The sequence below is a fragment of the Rhinatrema bivittatum genome, chromosome 6 (genome assembly GCF_901001135.1).
Source record: "Rhinatrema bivittatum chromosome 6, aRhiBiv1.1, whole genome shotgun sequence".
Taxonomy (NCBI): domain Eukaryota; kingdom Metazoa; phylum Chordata; class Amphibia; order Gymnophiona; family Rhinatrematidae; genus Rhinatrema; species Rhinatrema bivittatum.
The window spans coordinates 59359285-59376424 of record NC_042620.1 but is presented as its reverse complement, the minus strand read 5'-3'; the positions used below and the strand labels follow the sequence as shown (position 1 = coordinate 59376424).

General features: G+C 43.0%; 1 protein-coding gene across 1 annotated transcript in view; it reads left to right on the top strand.

Moving 5' to 3' along the window:
• The window catches only part of LRP1B (LDL receptor related protein 1B), a 3516099-nt gene that overhangs the window by 1901769 nt on the left and 1597190 nt on the right, over positions 1–17140 (top strand). The window contains 1 exon segment of the mRNA XM_029607894.1: positions 679–861. Coding sequence (XP_029463754.1) covers positions 679–861 — 183 coding nt within the window.

Here is a 17140-nt window from a genome sequence, read left to right as displayed (position 1 = left end):
AGCTTTATAACAATATTTATATATTTAAGGCAATTGTTGAGTTTCATGGAACTTTTTCATGGGGTTGTGTACGAAAAGTCGCAAACTTCTTTAAAATAAATGTGTTGAACAATTTGATGAGCCTGTAAAAATATGAAAGGTTTGTCAAATTGAATTACAAAGTTTACTTTGAGTCTTCTTTAGAAAGAAAAAAAAAAAGAATCACAAATGCAAATTTTTTGGATCAGCAAACTCACAAGATTTTACAGAGCTAAAAAGAGAATTTTCTAAAGAATCTGCTTCAGATTGTTTTCTGATCCACCAGGAAAAATCAGATGGATCTCCCCAGCAGATGTGGGGGAAATATACATTTTCTGATGAACCAAGCAGATATTTTGGGGTCAAGTACCATTCATTGTGCAGTCATGCAATAATCTTCCTCCCCTCCTCATTTTAATTGAAGAAAAATACAGAAAATGCTTACAGATTATTGCACTAGATTTCCCAACATCACTGCCCTCTGTCCTCTTTCACATTATTAAAAAAAAACTTCCCATGCAATAGGCAAGGTTAGAAGAAGTACAGATGCTTGAGTGCTGGTCTCTTTCTGCATTACTTTAATATCCAAGTATAAGTTGTACAGAGAGGTTAGTTACTTGTATTGACATTACTTTTTCTTTTGGTTGTGTTCTCTTGCAGCAACTGCTCAAACAGGAGGATGCAGTGGAACTGAATTTCAGTGCCATCCTGACTGGAATTGTATTCCTGAGCTTTGGCGCTGTGATGGAGAAAAAGATTGTGAAGATGGTAGTGATGAAAAGGGATGCAATGGAACACTGCGCACGTGTGATGAAAAGACAAAGTATTCTTGTAAAACCACAGGTACGGTAGGAAGCAAATACTGTGTCACTTTTTTATGCTCATCTCTATTGTCTTGAATTGCATTCTCTTTTATTTTTATTTTATTTTTTATTCAGCAGTTTTCTTTTGTTCTTTTGGACTTCCGGCTCAGTTGGAACCAGGACTGGCATCTGGCACCATGAGCCTTCATTTGCAGTTACCTGGGATTTTCTTCCTATTTTAGATTCCACGCCTACTTGCCAACATGCCTAGCCTTCTCGTTTCAGTGACGGTCCTGGGAATTGTTCATGCACTTCCAAAATCCTACAGGCAGGGGCTGCCTCTGGCTGAATTTAAGCATAAATATCCTGACCCCCTTCTCCTCCTCTCCCTACTCACCAGCATTATAAACCCTGCCTCCACAGCATCCCCAGCCCCAGCCAACCAGGGACTTTTCACTCAAGCACCAGACTAGCAATTTTGGAATGAGTTTACTTTTGTGCTGCTACATGGAATAATTTTCTCATTGCAAAAAGCAGTGGATTACAAGTACTATAGGTTTTAAGATTTTCTGTCGGGCACTTAGATTTGATTAATTGCCTTTACAAATCCAAGCTCATGCGAGTTACATTTAAAGTACAGTAGATAGTTCCCTGCCTTACAATCTAAGGGGAAGATGTAATAATCTACAGTATATAACTGCAGGGATAAGTTACCTTGGGATTTACCAACTTGCGATATCAAGTACCACAGGTTAGTAAATTCTGCAGTATTTTTCCCTGTGGTTAAGTGCTGCAGGGAAACATACCATGACAATGCCGAATGGAAGCTCCACATCCCAGGCCTGCCATAGTTTGAAGGGACTGACTGGCTCTAGAGTACCCCTAGCCCTTGACCCAAAATTCTTTTGAGTCAAGTGAGAACCCCCTCTTCCACTCATTGCCACACCCTGAAGTGGTAAAAGTAAAAAAAAAATAATAATAAAATACAGCTGTCCTGATGCTAGCTCCCAATACCTAAGCCCACCCCATTGCTAATAAAAAATATATTCTCCTGGATCCCTCCTCCAACCTGCCTGATACCCTCTGAATCTTACTTTAGATCCTTTAGAAACTTTAGATGCCATTTTCATGTAGTAGGAGACAGGATCTGGGAGGGAGGTTTCTTATCTACCAAGGGGGTGGGACTTGGGTAGTAGAGATTGGTTGGGGCTGGTACTGGGAATTCATTGTTTTTATTTTTTATCCTGCTTCAAGGTGTAGGAGAGAGGATGGTATAGGGTATCCTACTGTATTCCCAGGGATTTTAACACTTCTGGGGCTCTTTTGTTCTGGGGCTAGCTGGGTTTTTTAATTAATCTCCGGTCTGGGATTAACCTATTATCTCTACGCAGACGATATCCAGATTTTGCTTCCAATTCAAGTTTCAGTAGAAAAAACATGCGAGACATTGGCGATGTATCTGAAAGTAATTAAACAGCTACTTACACAAATGAGGTTAGTGCTAAATATTGACAAAACAGAGGTTATTTTAATAGAGAGGAAAACTACCCCAAGGGCACCCAGGCTAATCTTGCTAAAAGACAATACTAGTTTTAAGTTGGCTGAACAAATTAGGGACCTAGGTGTTATCATTGACTCAGAATTATTGTTTAACAAACATATATCATTGAAAATAAAAGAAGGCTATTTTAAATTAATGACCTTAATGTGATTAAAACCACTTCTCTCACAAATGATTTCCGGACAGTGCTTCAGGCTTTAATATTTGCAAGCACAGATTATTGCAATTCATTATTGTTTGGTTTTCCTGCCTCCTCCATCTGTCCACTTCAAGTCCTTCAATTCGCCGCAGCAAGGATTTTAACAGGCAAAAACAAATCTGAACACATCACCCGCACCTTGATTAACCTTCATTGGTTGCCAATTGAATTTCGAGTCAAATTTAAAACCCTCTGCATTCTGCATAGATTGATCTTTGGTGTACATGTTGACTGGTTGAACACCGCCATCAGATTACACGTCCCACAATGAAACTTACACTCAGCAAACAAGGGGTTACTTTCATTACCCTCTGTACAATCAGCATGCTTCAACCAGGTGAGGGAAAGAGCACTATCATTAGCAGACCCAAAAATTTAGAACGCTTTACCAACCACACCAAGACTAGAGTCCAACTTTAAAAAGTTTAAACGTGAATTAAAAACCTGGCTTTTTAGCGAAGCATATACAGCCTGAGCGCAACATGTTGTCTGATTCTATTTATGTTAGTTTTACCCTAAATTTGAATTGCTCTTATTTGATTTTACTGTATTTGATTTTATTTTGATCTCATTTTAATTATTTTAATTATGTATATTTTATCAGAGTTCTTATTTTTGTTTTATGGTATTCAATTTGGTTTTAAGAATTCCATTCTCCCTGAATTATCATTGCTGCTTGTTCTTTTGATATGTAATTTTAAGGAATTGTTAAAGGTACTCTCTATTTATTTTACAAACAGTTACCATATATGGAAAGACTGTTTTGATTGTACATTTTTTTTTAATGACTGCTTTTGTATTCTATTGTAAACCATCACGATGGCTCATCTCAGTGACAGTATATAAAACCAAATAAATAAATAAATAGATAATGACTCCAGAGCATTGGAATACACTTTAGCATTTTGATGCTCCACAGGGAAGACTAACTACACCTTTTGAGTTGTAGTTAACATTCATCAAATACTGTGACTTATGAACTTTGAATACAGGCTGCATTATTTGATTTCCATATTAAACATGGCAATCAGCTCATTAACATACTCGCTTTCCACTAGGTTTGTTGAGCTACATATAGAATTTCAAATTCCATGCAATATCTACCGTATGTGGAAACATATTTACTGTTTAACAACACATTGAAATGGCTTAGAAAATGAATCCTGAACTTAGTGCCTGAGGCAATGGAGACTTAAGTAATTTTCCCAAGGTCAGAAAGTGCATCACTGGGATGCAGGATTTGAACTTTGATTCACCTTACTTTTACAGGGTCATTCATCAAAATGCATTGTGGCGCTAATGCTCGCGATAGTTATGATAACATGAATATACATTAGGGATGTGAATCGTTTTAGGACGATTAAAATTATCGTCTGATAATTTTAATATCGTCTTAAACCGTTATGGAACACAATACAATAGAGATTCTAACGATTTATCGTTATAAATCGTTAGAATCGTGAGCCGGCACACTAAAACCCCCTAAAACCCACCCTCGACCCTTTAAATTAAATCCCCCACCCTCCCGAACCCCCCCAAATGAGTTAAATAATCTGCGGGTCCAGCGGCGGTCCGGAACGGCAGCGGTCCGGAACGGGCTCCTGCTCCTGAATCTTGTTGTCTTCAGCCGGCGCCATTTTCCAAAATGGCGCCGAAAAATGGCGGCGGCCATAGACGAACACGATTGGACGGCAGGAGGTCCTTCCGGACCCCTGCTGGACTTTTGGCAAGTCTCGTGGGGGTCAGGAGGCCCCCCACAAGCTGGCCAAAAGTTCCTGGAGGTCCAGCGGGGGTCAGGGAGCGATTTCCCGCCGCAAATCGTTTTCGTACGGAAAATGGCGCCGGCAGGAGATCGACTGCAGGAGGTTGTTCAGCGAGGCGCCGGAACCCTCGCTGAACGACCTCCTGCAGTCGATCTCCTGCCGGCGCCATTTTCCGTACGAAAACGATTTGCGGCAGGAAATCGCTCCCTGACCCCCGCTGGACCTCCAGGAACTTTTGGCCAGCTTGTGGGGGGCCTCCTGACCCTCACGAGACTTGCCAAAAGTCCAGCGGGGGTCCGGAAGTACCTCCTGCCGTCCAATCGTGTTCGTCTATGGCCGCCGCCATTTTTCGGCGCCATTTTGGAAAATGGCGCCGGCTGAAGACAACAAGATTCAGGAGCAGGAGCCCGTTCCGGACCGCTGCCGTTCCGGACCGCCGCTGGACCCGCAGGTTATTTAACTCATTTGGGGGGGTTCGGGAGGGTGGGGGATTTAATTTAAAGGGTCGGGGGTGGGTTTTAGGGGGTTTTAATGTGCCGGTTTTGCGATTTTTAGATTTTTAGATTTTTTACGATTTTTCACGATTTTTCACGATTTTTCACGATATTTTACCCCCCCAAACGGCAACAATACGATTCCCTCCCCCTCCCAGCCGAAATCGATCGTTAAGACGATCGAGGACACGATTCACATCCCTAATATACATTTTTCAAAGGGGTGGGATTGGGAAGTGGTTAATGAAAAAGAATGGCATTATCACGCTGTGTGATAGCACAATGCATGCTTTTAATTACACCTTTTTCCCTTGTGTTAAGCTGTATGAAATGTCCAAAAAGTCCGTAACGCAATTAGCGCTAGAGATTGCAATTTGCATTTCAGGCATTTTTAAGCATGGAGAGAGAGAGAGAGACTCTGGGGTGGCATACATAGTAGTCACCTATTTATACTGCCATAGGAGGGCCAGCTAGTAACTTGAGGTGAGGTTTGGTGGTGGTGTAGGGTTTTGGGGCCAGTTTTACATGCAGAGTGAGACGTACAAACAGCACAGTAGACCTCAGTGAAGATTTGACATCATTTGGAGTAAGTAAAATCACACAAAGATGAGATTTCTACAATGTTCTCTCACCCTAGCTTGATGGACTCTCTACTAGGGTTCTATCAAGCTAGGGTGAGATGTTGATATCTGATGTTGTGGTAAACTACATATGTGAAGTGCTAAGATAGCACATGATGTGATATATCTGAAATTATCATAACTAGGTCCTTTTTTCTTATTGCAGGCATTATCCATGAGAAATTATAGCATTTTGATGAATCTAGGAGTTAGTTTGCTGCTATAAACCACTTTATGGTACTTTCCTACAAAGAGAGTATTATCTAGTGGTTTAAAGATCAAGAGACTTGTGAGAAGCAATTCTATTGTTTTATCTATATTTATCCTTTACAATCATAGGAATTTAAATGCTTGCAGGAGTGTATCATATTAATAATTTGCAGAGATGATTCACTACATAGTGAATGCTAAAATCAGATTTATAAGATCAGCCTCTTTCTAGTAACTCACAGGAAATGAAATTCTACTTAAAGAAATATTTTTTGTATATGATTTATCCTGCTAACTTACATGGAATATTCAGCAGCACGGCTATGTTGTTGAATATCCCCATATTTGGCACTATTTAGCTGGATAAGTTATATTGGCTAAGTTGAACCTGATGTTTTGGCAGGCCTAACTTATCTGATTAACTTAACTGAATAAGTATGAATATCGCTATCGCATTTAAAACAAGTCGAAGAAAATTCTTTTTCACTTAGGGCCGGATCTTAAAAGGGTTACGCGCATAACCGGCCTTATGTGTGCCGGGATGCATATAAGTCCCAGGGCTTTACAAAAGGAGAGGTCTGGGGGTGGGGGGCGAGGCCAGAGGCCTCCGACAGAGTGCCCATTGCCGCTGTGTCAGAGGATCGCGTGCCGGCAGGCTGCCGGCGCGCGCAACTTGCGCCTACCCGGAGGCAGGCACAAAAGGTAAAACAAAGGACAGGGGGGATTTAGAGTAGGGCTAGGGGGGGAAAGGTTAGGGGAAGGGGTGGGAAGGTCAGGATAGGGGGGAGGGAATAGGGGAAGGCAGCACGGCTCAGCGCGCGCAAGGTGCACAATTGTGCAGCCCCTTGCGCGTGCCGACCCCTGATTTTATAACTTGTGCGCGCCTGCGTACGCAAGTTATAAAATCGGGTGTACATGTGCACACACCAGGTAGCGAGCACAGATGTACGCCCACGTGCACCTTTTTAAAATCTACCCCTTAGCGCATAGTTAATCTCTGGAATTCATTACCAGAGGATGTGGTTTCACACATTAGTGTAACTGGGTTTAAAAAAGGATTGGATAATTGCCTAGAGGAACAATCCATAAACTGCTATTAATTAATAAGCAATAGTAGCTTGAGATCTATTTAATGTTTGGGTACTTGCCAGGTACTTGTGACTTGGATTGGCCACTGTTTGAAACAGGATGATGGTCTGAATGGACCCTTGCTCTGACCCAGTATGGCAATTCTTATTAGGGATGTGAATCGTGTCCTCGATCGTCTTAACGATCGATTTCGGCTGGGAGGGGGAGGGAATCGTATTGTTGCCGTTTGGGGGGGTAAAATATCGTGAAAAATCGTGAAAAATCAAAAAAAGTAAAATCGCAAAACCGGCACATTAAAACCCCCTAAAACCCACCCCCGACCCTTTAAATTAAATCCCCCACCCTCCCGAACCCCCCCCCCCAAATGACTTAAATAACCTGCGGGTCCAGCGGCGGTCCGGAACGGCAGCGGTCCGGAACGGGCTCCTGCTACTGAATCTTGTTGTCTTCAGCCGGCGCCATTTTCCAAAATGGCGCCGAAAAATGGCGGCGGCCATAGACGAACACGATTGGACGGCAGGAGGTCCTTCCGGACCCCCGCTGGACTTTTGGCAAGTCTTGTGGGGGTCAGGAGGCCCCCCCCAAGCTGGCCAAAAGTTCCTGGAGGTCCAGCGGGGGTCAGGGAGCGATTTCCCGCCGCGAATCGTTTTCGTACGGAAAATGGCGCCGGCAGGAGATCGACTGCAGGAGGTCGTTCAGCGAGGCGCCGACCCTCGCTGAACGACCTCCTGCAGTCGATCTCCTGCCGGCGCCATTTTCCGTACGAAAACGATTCGCGGCGGGAAATCGCTCCCTGACCCCCGCTGGACCTCCAGGAACTTTTGGCCAGCTTGGGGGGGGCCTCCTGACCCCCACAAGACTTGCCAAAAGTCCAGCGGGGGTCCGGAAGGACCTCCTGCCATCCAATCGTGTTCGTCTATGGCCGCCGCCATTTTTCGGTGCCATTTTGGAAAATGGCGCCGGCTGAAGACAACAAGATTCAGTAGCAGGAGCCCGTTCCGGACCGCTGCCGTTCCGGACCGCCGCTGGACCCGCAGGTTATTTAAGTCATTTGGGGGGGGTTCGGGAGGGTGGGGGATTTAATTTAAAGGGTCGGGGGTGGGTTTTAGGGGGTTTTAGTGTGCCGACTCACGATTCTAACGATTTATAACGATAAATCGTTAGAATCTCTATTGTATTGTGTTCCATAACGGTTTAAGACGATATTAAAATTATCGGACGATAATTTTAATCGTCCTAAAACGATTCACATCCCTAATTCTTATATTATGTTCTGAAAAGGGTGCATGGGGATACTACCCTTAACAGAAGGCATAGGGTTTACTACCCTTAACCAATTAGCCTTGATGCTTTTGACACAACTGCAACATCACTCTCTGTTTCAATGGCAAGAGGGGTGGAGGGGAATTCAGATAACAGCCATTGCTGGGCCCCAACTTTTACGGCCTGGGCTAATGATATGCAGACATTAAGGAAAAAGCACAGGACTATTTCTTCAGCCAAGTTGAAAAGCAAAGTGTGTTCAAGTAGCATTGTCTGAGTTATTAACAAGGCTGCTCTCCCTGTATAAAATGTTGCTAGCAGTAACATTGTTATCAGTTTGACAGATATTTGGTTTTGATTGTAAATATTACTACCTTTAACATAAGGCTTGGTGGTAACATGCATGAAGCAGCATTTACCACCATAAGAAACTTGTGCAAACTGGGTGGACCATTTGTTCTTTTCTGCCATCATTAGATTACTATGCTACTGTTTTTCTATAATTTTTGTTTATTTTTATTCAACTATTTCCCTCCCTCCCTTCCATATTATTCTTTTAATCTCCACCTCAGACAGCATACCCAGATGACTCTCAGGCATCCTTATCAGACCTAAGAAAGTCTTTCCAAGGCTGTCTCTCAGTGCCACTGTACAAAGGTTAACACAAGAGAATCAGTTGTCTTCTATACCTCCCTTGACCTGGATATATTATCTTCATAATGCCTCCAAGTCCTCCTGCCCAGATGAGCAGCAGATACAAAAAGAAGTCTGCAGCACTTCAGCCAGAACTCTGTGACTGGATGAGGAATATCTTACAAATCATATTAGTATCATTCAAGGCATTCCTTGAATCACCATATTAATTACAAATTCATTTTGAAGATAATTTTCAAGCAAGTCCATGCAGACGCACATACATGGGTCCATACCAATGTAGAATTAGTCCATGCAATCCATGCCAAGTTTAGAACCTGGGATGGATTTGTAACTTCTAAAATATGTGTAACAATGGCCCCAAAGGAATGTGTGTATTTTTTAATTTTGTAATCAGATGCACCTTCAAACTTTTATGCACATATGTTTTATGCACATGCACATTCACTTCCTGTTTTGGTGGGGTCGGCTCATTCCATGATGGACCCCCAGCAAGGCAGTGAAATTTCACCACCAAGGGTATGTTTAGGCTGGTATCCCTGGTGGTGAAGAATGAAGGCAGATGGGACAGTCGGTGGATTTGACAGGCCTGGAGAGGCCTGCAAGCAGAACATAATTGTGGAGCTTCCTACCATGACAGGGTAAGTACATATTGGGAATTGGGAAGGTGGGTTTAGGGATACTTTTTAGGGGATATGGGAGGTAGGAAAAGGTAGAGGGATTTTGGGGGGCTTTTGGGGGAATGGAGGAAAAGAGAAGGCATTGTGGACTTTTGGTAGAAGAGCCAATAGACATATATTGATTCAGAAATAGATTCATATAAAGCTATAGGCATGACAAATGTACATGTGTTGCTAAAGTATTCTACTGAAATAATAAAATAAAAGGGTAGGGGGTAATAAAGGGATAAAATAAGAAAAAGGTAATAAATAAAATAAAGGTCCAGGTAAGAGAGAGAACAGTTTCAGGGACATTTTTTTAAGGTTTTGGTGCTGGACCTATTCTAGAGCTGACAAGTTTTTTTAGTTCCAGAAGGGAACATTTTTAGACAGCCCTGGCTTTAAACTTACTACCCAAAGCTGTGTGATATCTGTAATTCCTGATTCTTCCCCTTGTAATCAGTGTTTCTTGGCCCAAAATGCATCAAAATGAGATTGTCGGAAAGCCTGGAGAGGCCTATAATCCCCTGCTTGAAACTAGGTATCTTAGCCATTGAAGGATTGTCCCTGGCCAAATATATTTTGTGGCCAAGTGGCAAGACACCATATAATGCTGCATGAAAGAAAAGTGAAAAGCCATGAAAGTAATTGAAGGCTTGGGTTGAATAAATGGAAACATATCACTAAGAAGGTGACAGAACCAGCAACATTGTCATAAGAGAACATATGAACATGCTATACTGGGTCAGACCAAGGGTCCATCAAGCCTAGCATCCTGTTTCCAACAGTGGCCAATCCAGGCTATAAGTACCTGGCAAGTAGCCAAAACCTAAGTCTATCCCATGCTACTGATGCTAGTAATAGCAGTGGCTATTTTCTAAGTCAACTTGAATAATAGCAGGTAATGGACTTCTCCAAGAACTTATCAAAACCTTTTTTTTTTTTTTCCATATAATTTTTATTAAAGGGTTAAACAAGACCAAACCATGTAAAGCACATTTAACAGAGTTACAGAATTACGATAGAGTAATCTAATAAATACAGTAAATACAGTAGAAGTATAAACACTGCCACAATTTTACCAGTTTAGAACTAGCATGGACAAAGTGTAAACACGCTTGTGTGGACCATAAAGTAACCGTGGAAACAGTGTTCTTTGTGAACTAAAACCCAAAATATCAGGTAACTCTAAGGTAGGTGGCTCTGTACTAGGTCTTATCATATCGCTTTCTCAGTTTTCTATTTTTCCCCCACCTAATCCCCCCCACCCCTACCCCCCCCCCCCCATTATCCGGTATAGGAGGTAAGACTGACGAACCACAGAGGAACAACAATAGTAATAGTAAGAGATAACACCCTAGTGAAAACATCGGACAGAGTAATACATTGGTGGCAAGAGAACAGTTAGAAGTGTCTGTATAACAGCTGAATAAAGGAAGAAGGTAATAGTAGAATATCAGAATATATTCCCAATATCACTGTAACCAGACCCGGGGTAAGAACATGTAGTTCCTTGTTCTAAAAGTCTGGTGATAAGGGAAGAGTGAGTTAACCCAATAATTCCGGTACTCCCCTTACTACCTTTTCAGTACAGGTTTTACTGGCACCCTCCCCAAGCCCAGGAAAGGCAGCGGCTAACCTGCTCCCTGGTCAATATAGTCAGAAAAATGCCGCCAAATGTTGAACATATTCTCTCTACGTTTTAAAGATTGGTGTTGCGCAATATAGGTCTCATGAGAGTTGAGCTTCAACATTCTTTGGAACCATTGTTCAACCTCAGGTGGTTTTTCCGAGAGCCATTCTGCCAAGATGGCTTTTTTCCCCATCAAGGCGGCTTTTTGCAGAAATGTTTCCATGTCCGTATCTAACACAATTGATTGTGGTAGGAATCCAAACAGCCAAAGAGTAGGGTCTGTCGGCAAAGATCTGTGACAAATCACTGAGCATCCAGTACACTTGGATTTTTGGGCATTCCCAGAAGCAATGATAAAACGATGCGCCTGACTGACCACACTTTTTGCAAGCTGACGAATCGCATATTTTGAATTTGTAAGCTTGTTCCGGTGTAATGAAGCTTTGCCAGAGAAATTTATATTGTGTCTCTCTCAGTAGCTCATTTATGGTTAACGCATTTATATCCCCAAAAACTGACTTGAATTCTTGAAAGGAAAGGTGGAAATCTGTCCATGCCACCCATTTACAGTACAGTGGCCGCAAGAGGTCCGTGGTATCATCCCATTGAAGTTCTTTATAAAAGTCCGAAATGTTTGGTCCTTTGCTGCTCGTAGTTTGGACTAGATTAATAACATGCTGAAACTGTTGCCATTGGGTGATGTCTGGAAGTAACGGGAATAAAAAATGGCGGATTTGCAGGTATGCATAGAAATCTGCATTAGGTAGTGTGAACATATGTTGAACGTCTCGGAAGCTATGAAGAGATCCCGTGTTAGGCTCCAGAAGCTGATATAAATACTGTAACCCTTTAGTTTTCCATAATGTAAACACTGAATTTTCTCGTCCAGGGGGGAAATGACTATTATTTGTAATACTTAACAGTGGGGTCTGTATGGGCTTCCATCCATATTTCTTGCAAATGAATCTCCATGTCAGCCGACAAGACCGATGTAAAATATGCCTTTGAAGTTTGGGTGGCAGTTCTCCAGGTGGAGTATGCAATAGACCATTTAGTGACTGAACTCCATACCATTGTCTGAGGTGGTGGCTCGGCGTAAATGCATCGGTGTCAAACAACCAATCCCGAAGAAATCTCAAATTGCATGCGATATTGTAACGGAGTAAGTTGGGACATCCAAGACCGCCTGCTTGAGCCGGTTGCTGCAAGTGGTATAGAGAGACTCGGGCTTTCTTACCGCCCCATAAGAATTTTGTTAAAGCACTATTGATCAATCGCAGGTCCTTTTGATGCAGCCAAATGGGAATCATTTGAAGGGTGTACATCCATTTTGGCAGGATTACCATTTGGTATAGGTGAATGCGCCCTGTTAAAGATAAAGGAAGCCTTTGCCACTTCCGCAGAGTGTCCAGGGTGCTGTTGACTTTCGGCCTAATGTTAAGACTGTACAGGGATTCCAAGTGCGCCGGTATGATGATTCCCAGATATTTTAAAGCCGAGATGGTCCATTTCAATGGAAATGTTCCTTTCCATGTCTGTCGTACGTTCAGGCAGATGTCCAAAGCCTCCAATTTTTCTCGGTTAATTTTAAGTCCTGCAAAAGTTCCAAATTGCTGTTGGAGAGCAAGCAGCAGTGGGAGCGAAGTCTCCGGCTTTGTTAGGAAAACCATCACGTCATCAGCAAAAGCTGCCACTTTAAAGCTTGTTGACCCAGAGCCATATCCTGTGATATCTGGTTGCGCGTCAATCTTCCTAAGTAATGGATCAATAGAGAGTATGTACAGTAGAAGCGACAAAGGACATCCCTGTCTCACACCACGATCCAGTTGGAAAGGTTTAGATTTCCACTCATTTACGAGTATGTACGAGGTCGGTCTGTCATAAAGTAGAGAAACATACTGGAGAAAGGATCCCGAAAAGCCATATCTGCGAAGTATTCTGAACATGTAGGCCCATGACACTCTGTCAAAAGCCTTCTCTGAATCGAATCCCACCGCCAAAGATGGAGTTTGGTCCTCCTGTACTAATCGCATGACAGTTAACAATTTGAGAAGGTGGCTAGTAGCTTTCCTGCCCTTTACAAACCCCACCTGGTGAGAAGAGATTAAAATGGGCAGTATTAGGTTCAATCTATTTGCTAACACTTTAGCCAGAATTATTAAATCACTGTTTAATAATAAGATCGGGCGGTAGGATGATGGGAGTTCTGGATCCTTTCCCTCTTTCGGGAGAACTATAATATGGGCGCCGTTAAAGTCTGTAGGGAAGCTGTTTTGTTTTAACCCGTCCACGTAGAAATTGGTTAAGGGAATCCCCACTTGGTTCTGTAGAATTTTGTAGAAGTCGTACGACAGGCCATCTGGGCCCGGAGCCTTCCCTTTCACCATGGATTTAATAACGGTGAGAACCTCATGTGTCTGGATAGGTTGGTTTAGAAATTCTCCATGTTCCTCAGAGAGTACCGGTAGATCAATATCAGAAAAGAAATCCATTTCTTGATTAGGCATAGGGTGCAGATCATCCGTGTACAGTTGACTATAAAAGGACCGGAATATTTCACATAAGTCCTCAGGTTTTGTGACCCAGGTAGTAGCCGAAGATTTCATTCTGGAGATCACTGAATGTTTCCTGCTGGCGCGTACCATGTTCGCCAGAGGCCTGCCTATTTTATTGCCAAATCTGAAAAAATTATGGTTCTCCACTTGACAGGATCTGGCTGCTCTTTCATATAAAACGGTGTTCAGCCTACGTAGAACCGAATAATAAGCCTTCCTAGAATCGTCATTTGGGGTTTTAACCCAAGCTGCTCTTCGTTGTTTCAATTGGCCCTCCAGTAGGAGAATTTCTTTATTTAAGCGTTTCTTTCTGGCGCACATATAGGCTATTATTTCGCCCCTGATGACTGCCTTACTCGTTTCCCTAAACAGTTGGGGTGAGTCTTTATGACGGGCATTGTGTAAGCTATAGTCCTGCCACTTACTTTGGAGGAATATGTGGAAATCTTTATCAGAGGCCATGCCAGTAGGAAATTTCCAGATTTTGTCTCCCATACCCACATCCCCCAACTGTAATGTAAGCGATATCGGAGAATGATCCAATATTACCGGCAATTCAATTTCTGCTTTATCAACCCGTGAGAACAAAGAGGAAGGGGTAAGAATATAGTCTATTCTAGATATAGTACCATGCGGGTGTGAAAAGAAGGTGTAATCCCTCTCCGTCGGGTGTAGAACTCTCCATATATCTAGTAAATCTAAGTTCGTACATAAGAATTCTACCCCATTCCACTTACTAGTCGGCTGAGTCCCCCCCTCTGACGATCTATCGACGTTAGGGTCATGTAAACAATTTAAATCTCCCGCTAACAAAAGAGTGCCAGACATGTTAACAATCAGTACCGATAAGAGCTTAGTCATAAAATTTTTCAAGCAGGTATTGGGAGCGTATACATTGCATATTGTCATTTGCTTCCCTTTCCATTGCCCTATAACCAAGACATAACGGCCCTCAGGGTCAACTATGGTAGACGTTACATTAAAATCAGCCTTTTTATGTATGAGGACAGCAACCCCTGCTTTTCTCCCCACCGCTGGTGCGTAATAACCTTTCCCTACCCAGTCTCTTTGCAGTTTCCTGCTCTCAGTATCATTTAAGTGTGTCTCTTGGAGGCATGCGATGTCAGCTTTCAATTTCCTAAGATTTCCCAGTATTTGTTTTCTTTTAATTGGGGAACCAAGACCATGAACATTCCAACATATGAATTTATTCATGTTACCCCTTCTTGGCTATATGTAATTGCGCCTGGTAATAATAGCATTTCAAGAGGAGGAGATCCCAGCCTCTCCCCTCCTCCCTTACTTAGGAGCCTCTCTTCCCATATTTCCAACCCAGCAAATACTCCACCACAATTATCCCCCATATCCATCAGTCTCACCCCTATCCCCAATGGAACCCGAAGCCTCCCCCTATACCCCCACCTCCCCCCTCCCCTCCCTCCCTCCCATCTGTCCCCATCCCACAAGTAATTGTCCTTGTCTCCTCTGCTCCCAGAGGGGATATGAGGTTCCGTTTCGAGGTGTTCGGACTCCTCGCCCCTTCCCATGGTCCTGTATGTGAAGAGAGTTGTAGAGGAAAGTGTAAATGTTCCCAGATTTCTTCAGTAGCTGAGGTTGCCACAAAGCTGATGTTTCTGGCCACCAAGTTCAAGTAACTCGATATAAAACAGCTAACTGTTTATTCCCTTCTGCTGAAATCCACTCCGGCTGGATCAGCGTCCTTCTTTAACAAAAAATCAAACAGCAGGTACTCAAAAACAAGAGAGAACAACTAATCCCCAATTTTGGGAACCAAACCCAGAATCTTCTCCAGGGCCAGCTGTATCAAAAAAGGAAAAGACCCCTTGACCCTGCACGCTCATGTTGACTGCTGCTGGATAAAACTCTGCGCCCCGCTCGGAGAGGTAAACGTATGCACAGCACCATTCATCCAAATTTTTAATGTTGCCGGGAATTGAAGGGCAAATTTAATTTGACGCTCCACGAGTTGAGAGCAAATCGGTGAAAACGTTTTTCGGAGCTGGGATACTCGCGCTGAGTAATCCTGTGTCACCCTGATTTTTTGATTGCGGTATAAAAGTTCTTTTTTAGATCGAAAAGCAGCCCAAATTTTTTGCTGGTGAGCCGCGTTTAATATTTTAGCGATCGCTACACGAGGTCGTGAATCATTTAACTTTTTGGGGCCAACTCTATGAGCTCTTTCTATGCACAGCTTACCCTTTAGATTCGGCAGCCCCACTGCCTCCGGGAGCCAATCTAAGAAATCTCCTAAGCCTGTGCTGTCAACGTCTTCCGACAGCCCCAAGAAGCGAAGATTTGCTCGTCGGGACCTATTTTCTAGGTCATCTATTTTGTCTCTGCACTCCTGCAGAGCTGTCTCGTGGCTTTTTAGCTTGGTCTCGGCCGCCGCCATGTTATCTTCCGCAGCAGAAATCCTTTGCTCCGCCTGATCTAACCTCGGACCCAGCTCCGAAATCGTGGCACTTACTTCTGTAAGTTTGGAATGGAGGCCGGCTAATTTCTCATCCAAAATGACCCCAATCGTATCTCTCAGAACCTCGACCATCAGCAGGTTAGATTGCGTCTGTTCCAGGGCAGTAGGGCTTGCCGCCATTTTGGGCTCCGTCGGTTTGCTCTGGTCCTTCTCCTTTTCCTTTTTATTTCCCCTAGAGGCCATCAGCTGCGGTGACTTGTGCATATAGCGCACTATAGACATGTGCTATATCCGTTTCTGTAGGGCTGAAGCCAATTTTCGCCGTTTAAGGTGGGTAAAGCCGGTGAATTAGGCGCGAGGAGCCCGGAGCTGAAGAGACACGCGTCCTCCTCAGCACATCACCTCACGTGACCCCATCAAAACCTTTTTTAAACCAAACTACACTAACCACATCCCCTGGCAACAAATTCCAGAGTTTGTGCGTTGAGTGAAAAAGAACTTTCTCTGATTAGTTTTAAATGTGCTACAAGTTAATTTCATGGAGTGCCTCCTAGTCCTATTATCTGAAAGAGTAAATAACTGATTCACATTTACCCATTCTAGACCTCTCATGATTTTAAACACCTCTATCATATCCCTCCCTCAGCTGTCTCTTCTCCAAGCTGAACAGTCCTAACCTCTTTATTCTTTCCTTATAGGGGAGCTTATAGGGGAGCTATTCCATCCCCTTTATCATTTTAGTCACCCTTCTCTGTATCTTCTCTATCACAAGTATATCTTTTTTGAGATGCGGCGACCAGAATTATACACAGTATTCAAGGTGCAGTCTCACCATGAAGCGATATAGAGGCATTATGACCATTTTCCGTTTTATTCACCATTCCCTTCCTAATAATTCTGTTTACTTTTTTGACTGCCGCAGCACACTGAGCCAATGATTTCAATATATTATCCACTATGATGCCTAGATCTCTTTCCTGAGTGGTAGCTCCTAATATGGAACCTAACATCAAGTATCTATAGCATGAATTATTTTTCCGTGTATGTATCACCTTGCACTTATCCACATTACATGTCATCTGCCATTTGGATGTCCAGTATTCCAGTCTCACAAGGTCCTCCTGCAATTTATCACAATCCGCTTGTGATTTAACTACTCTGAATAATTTTGTATCATCTGCCTCC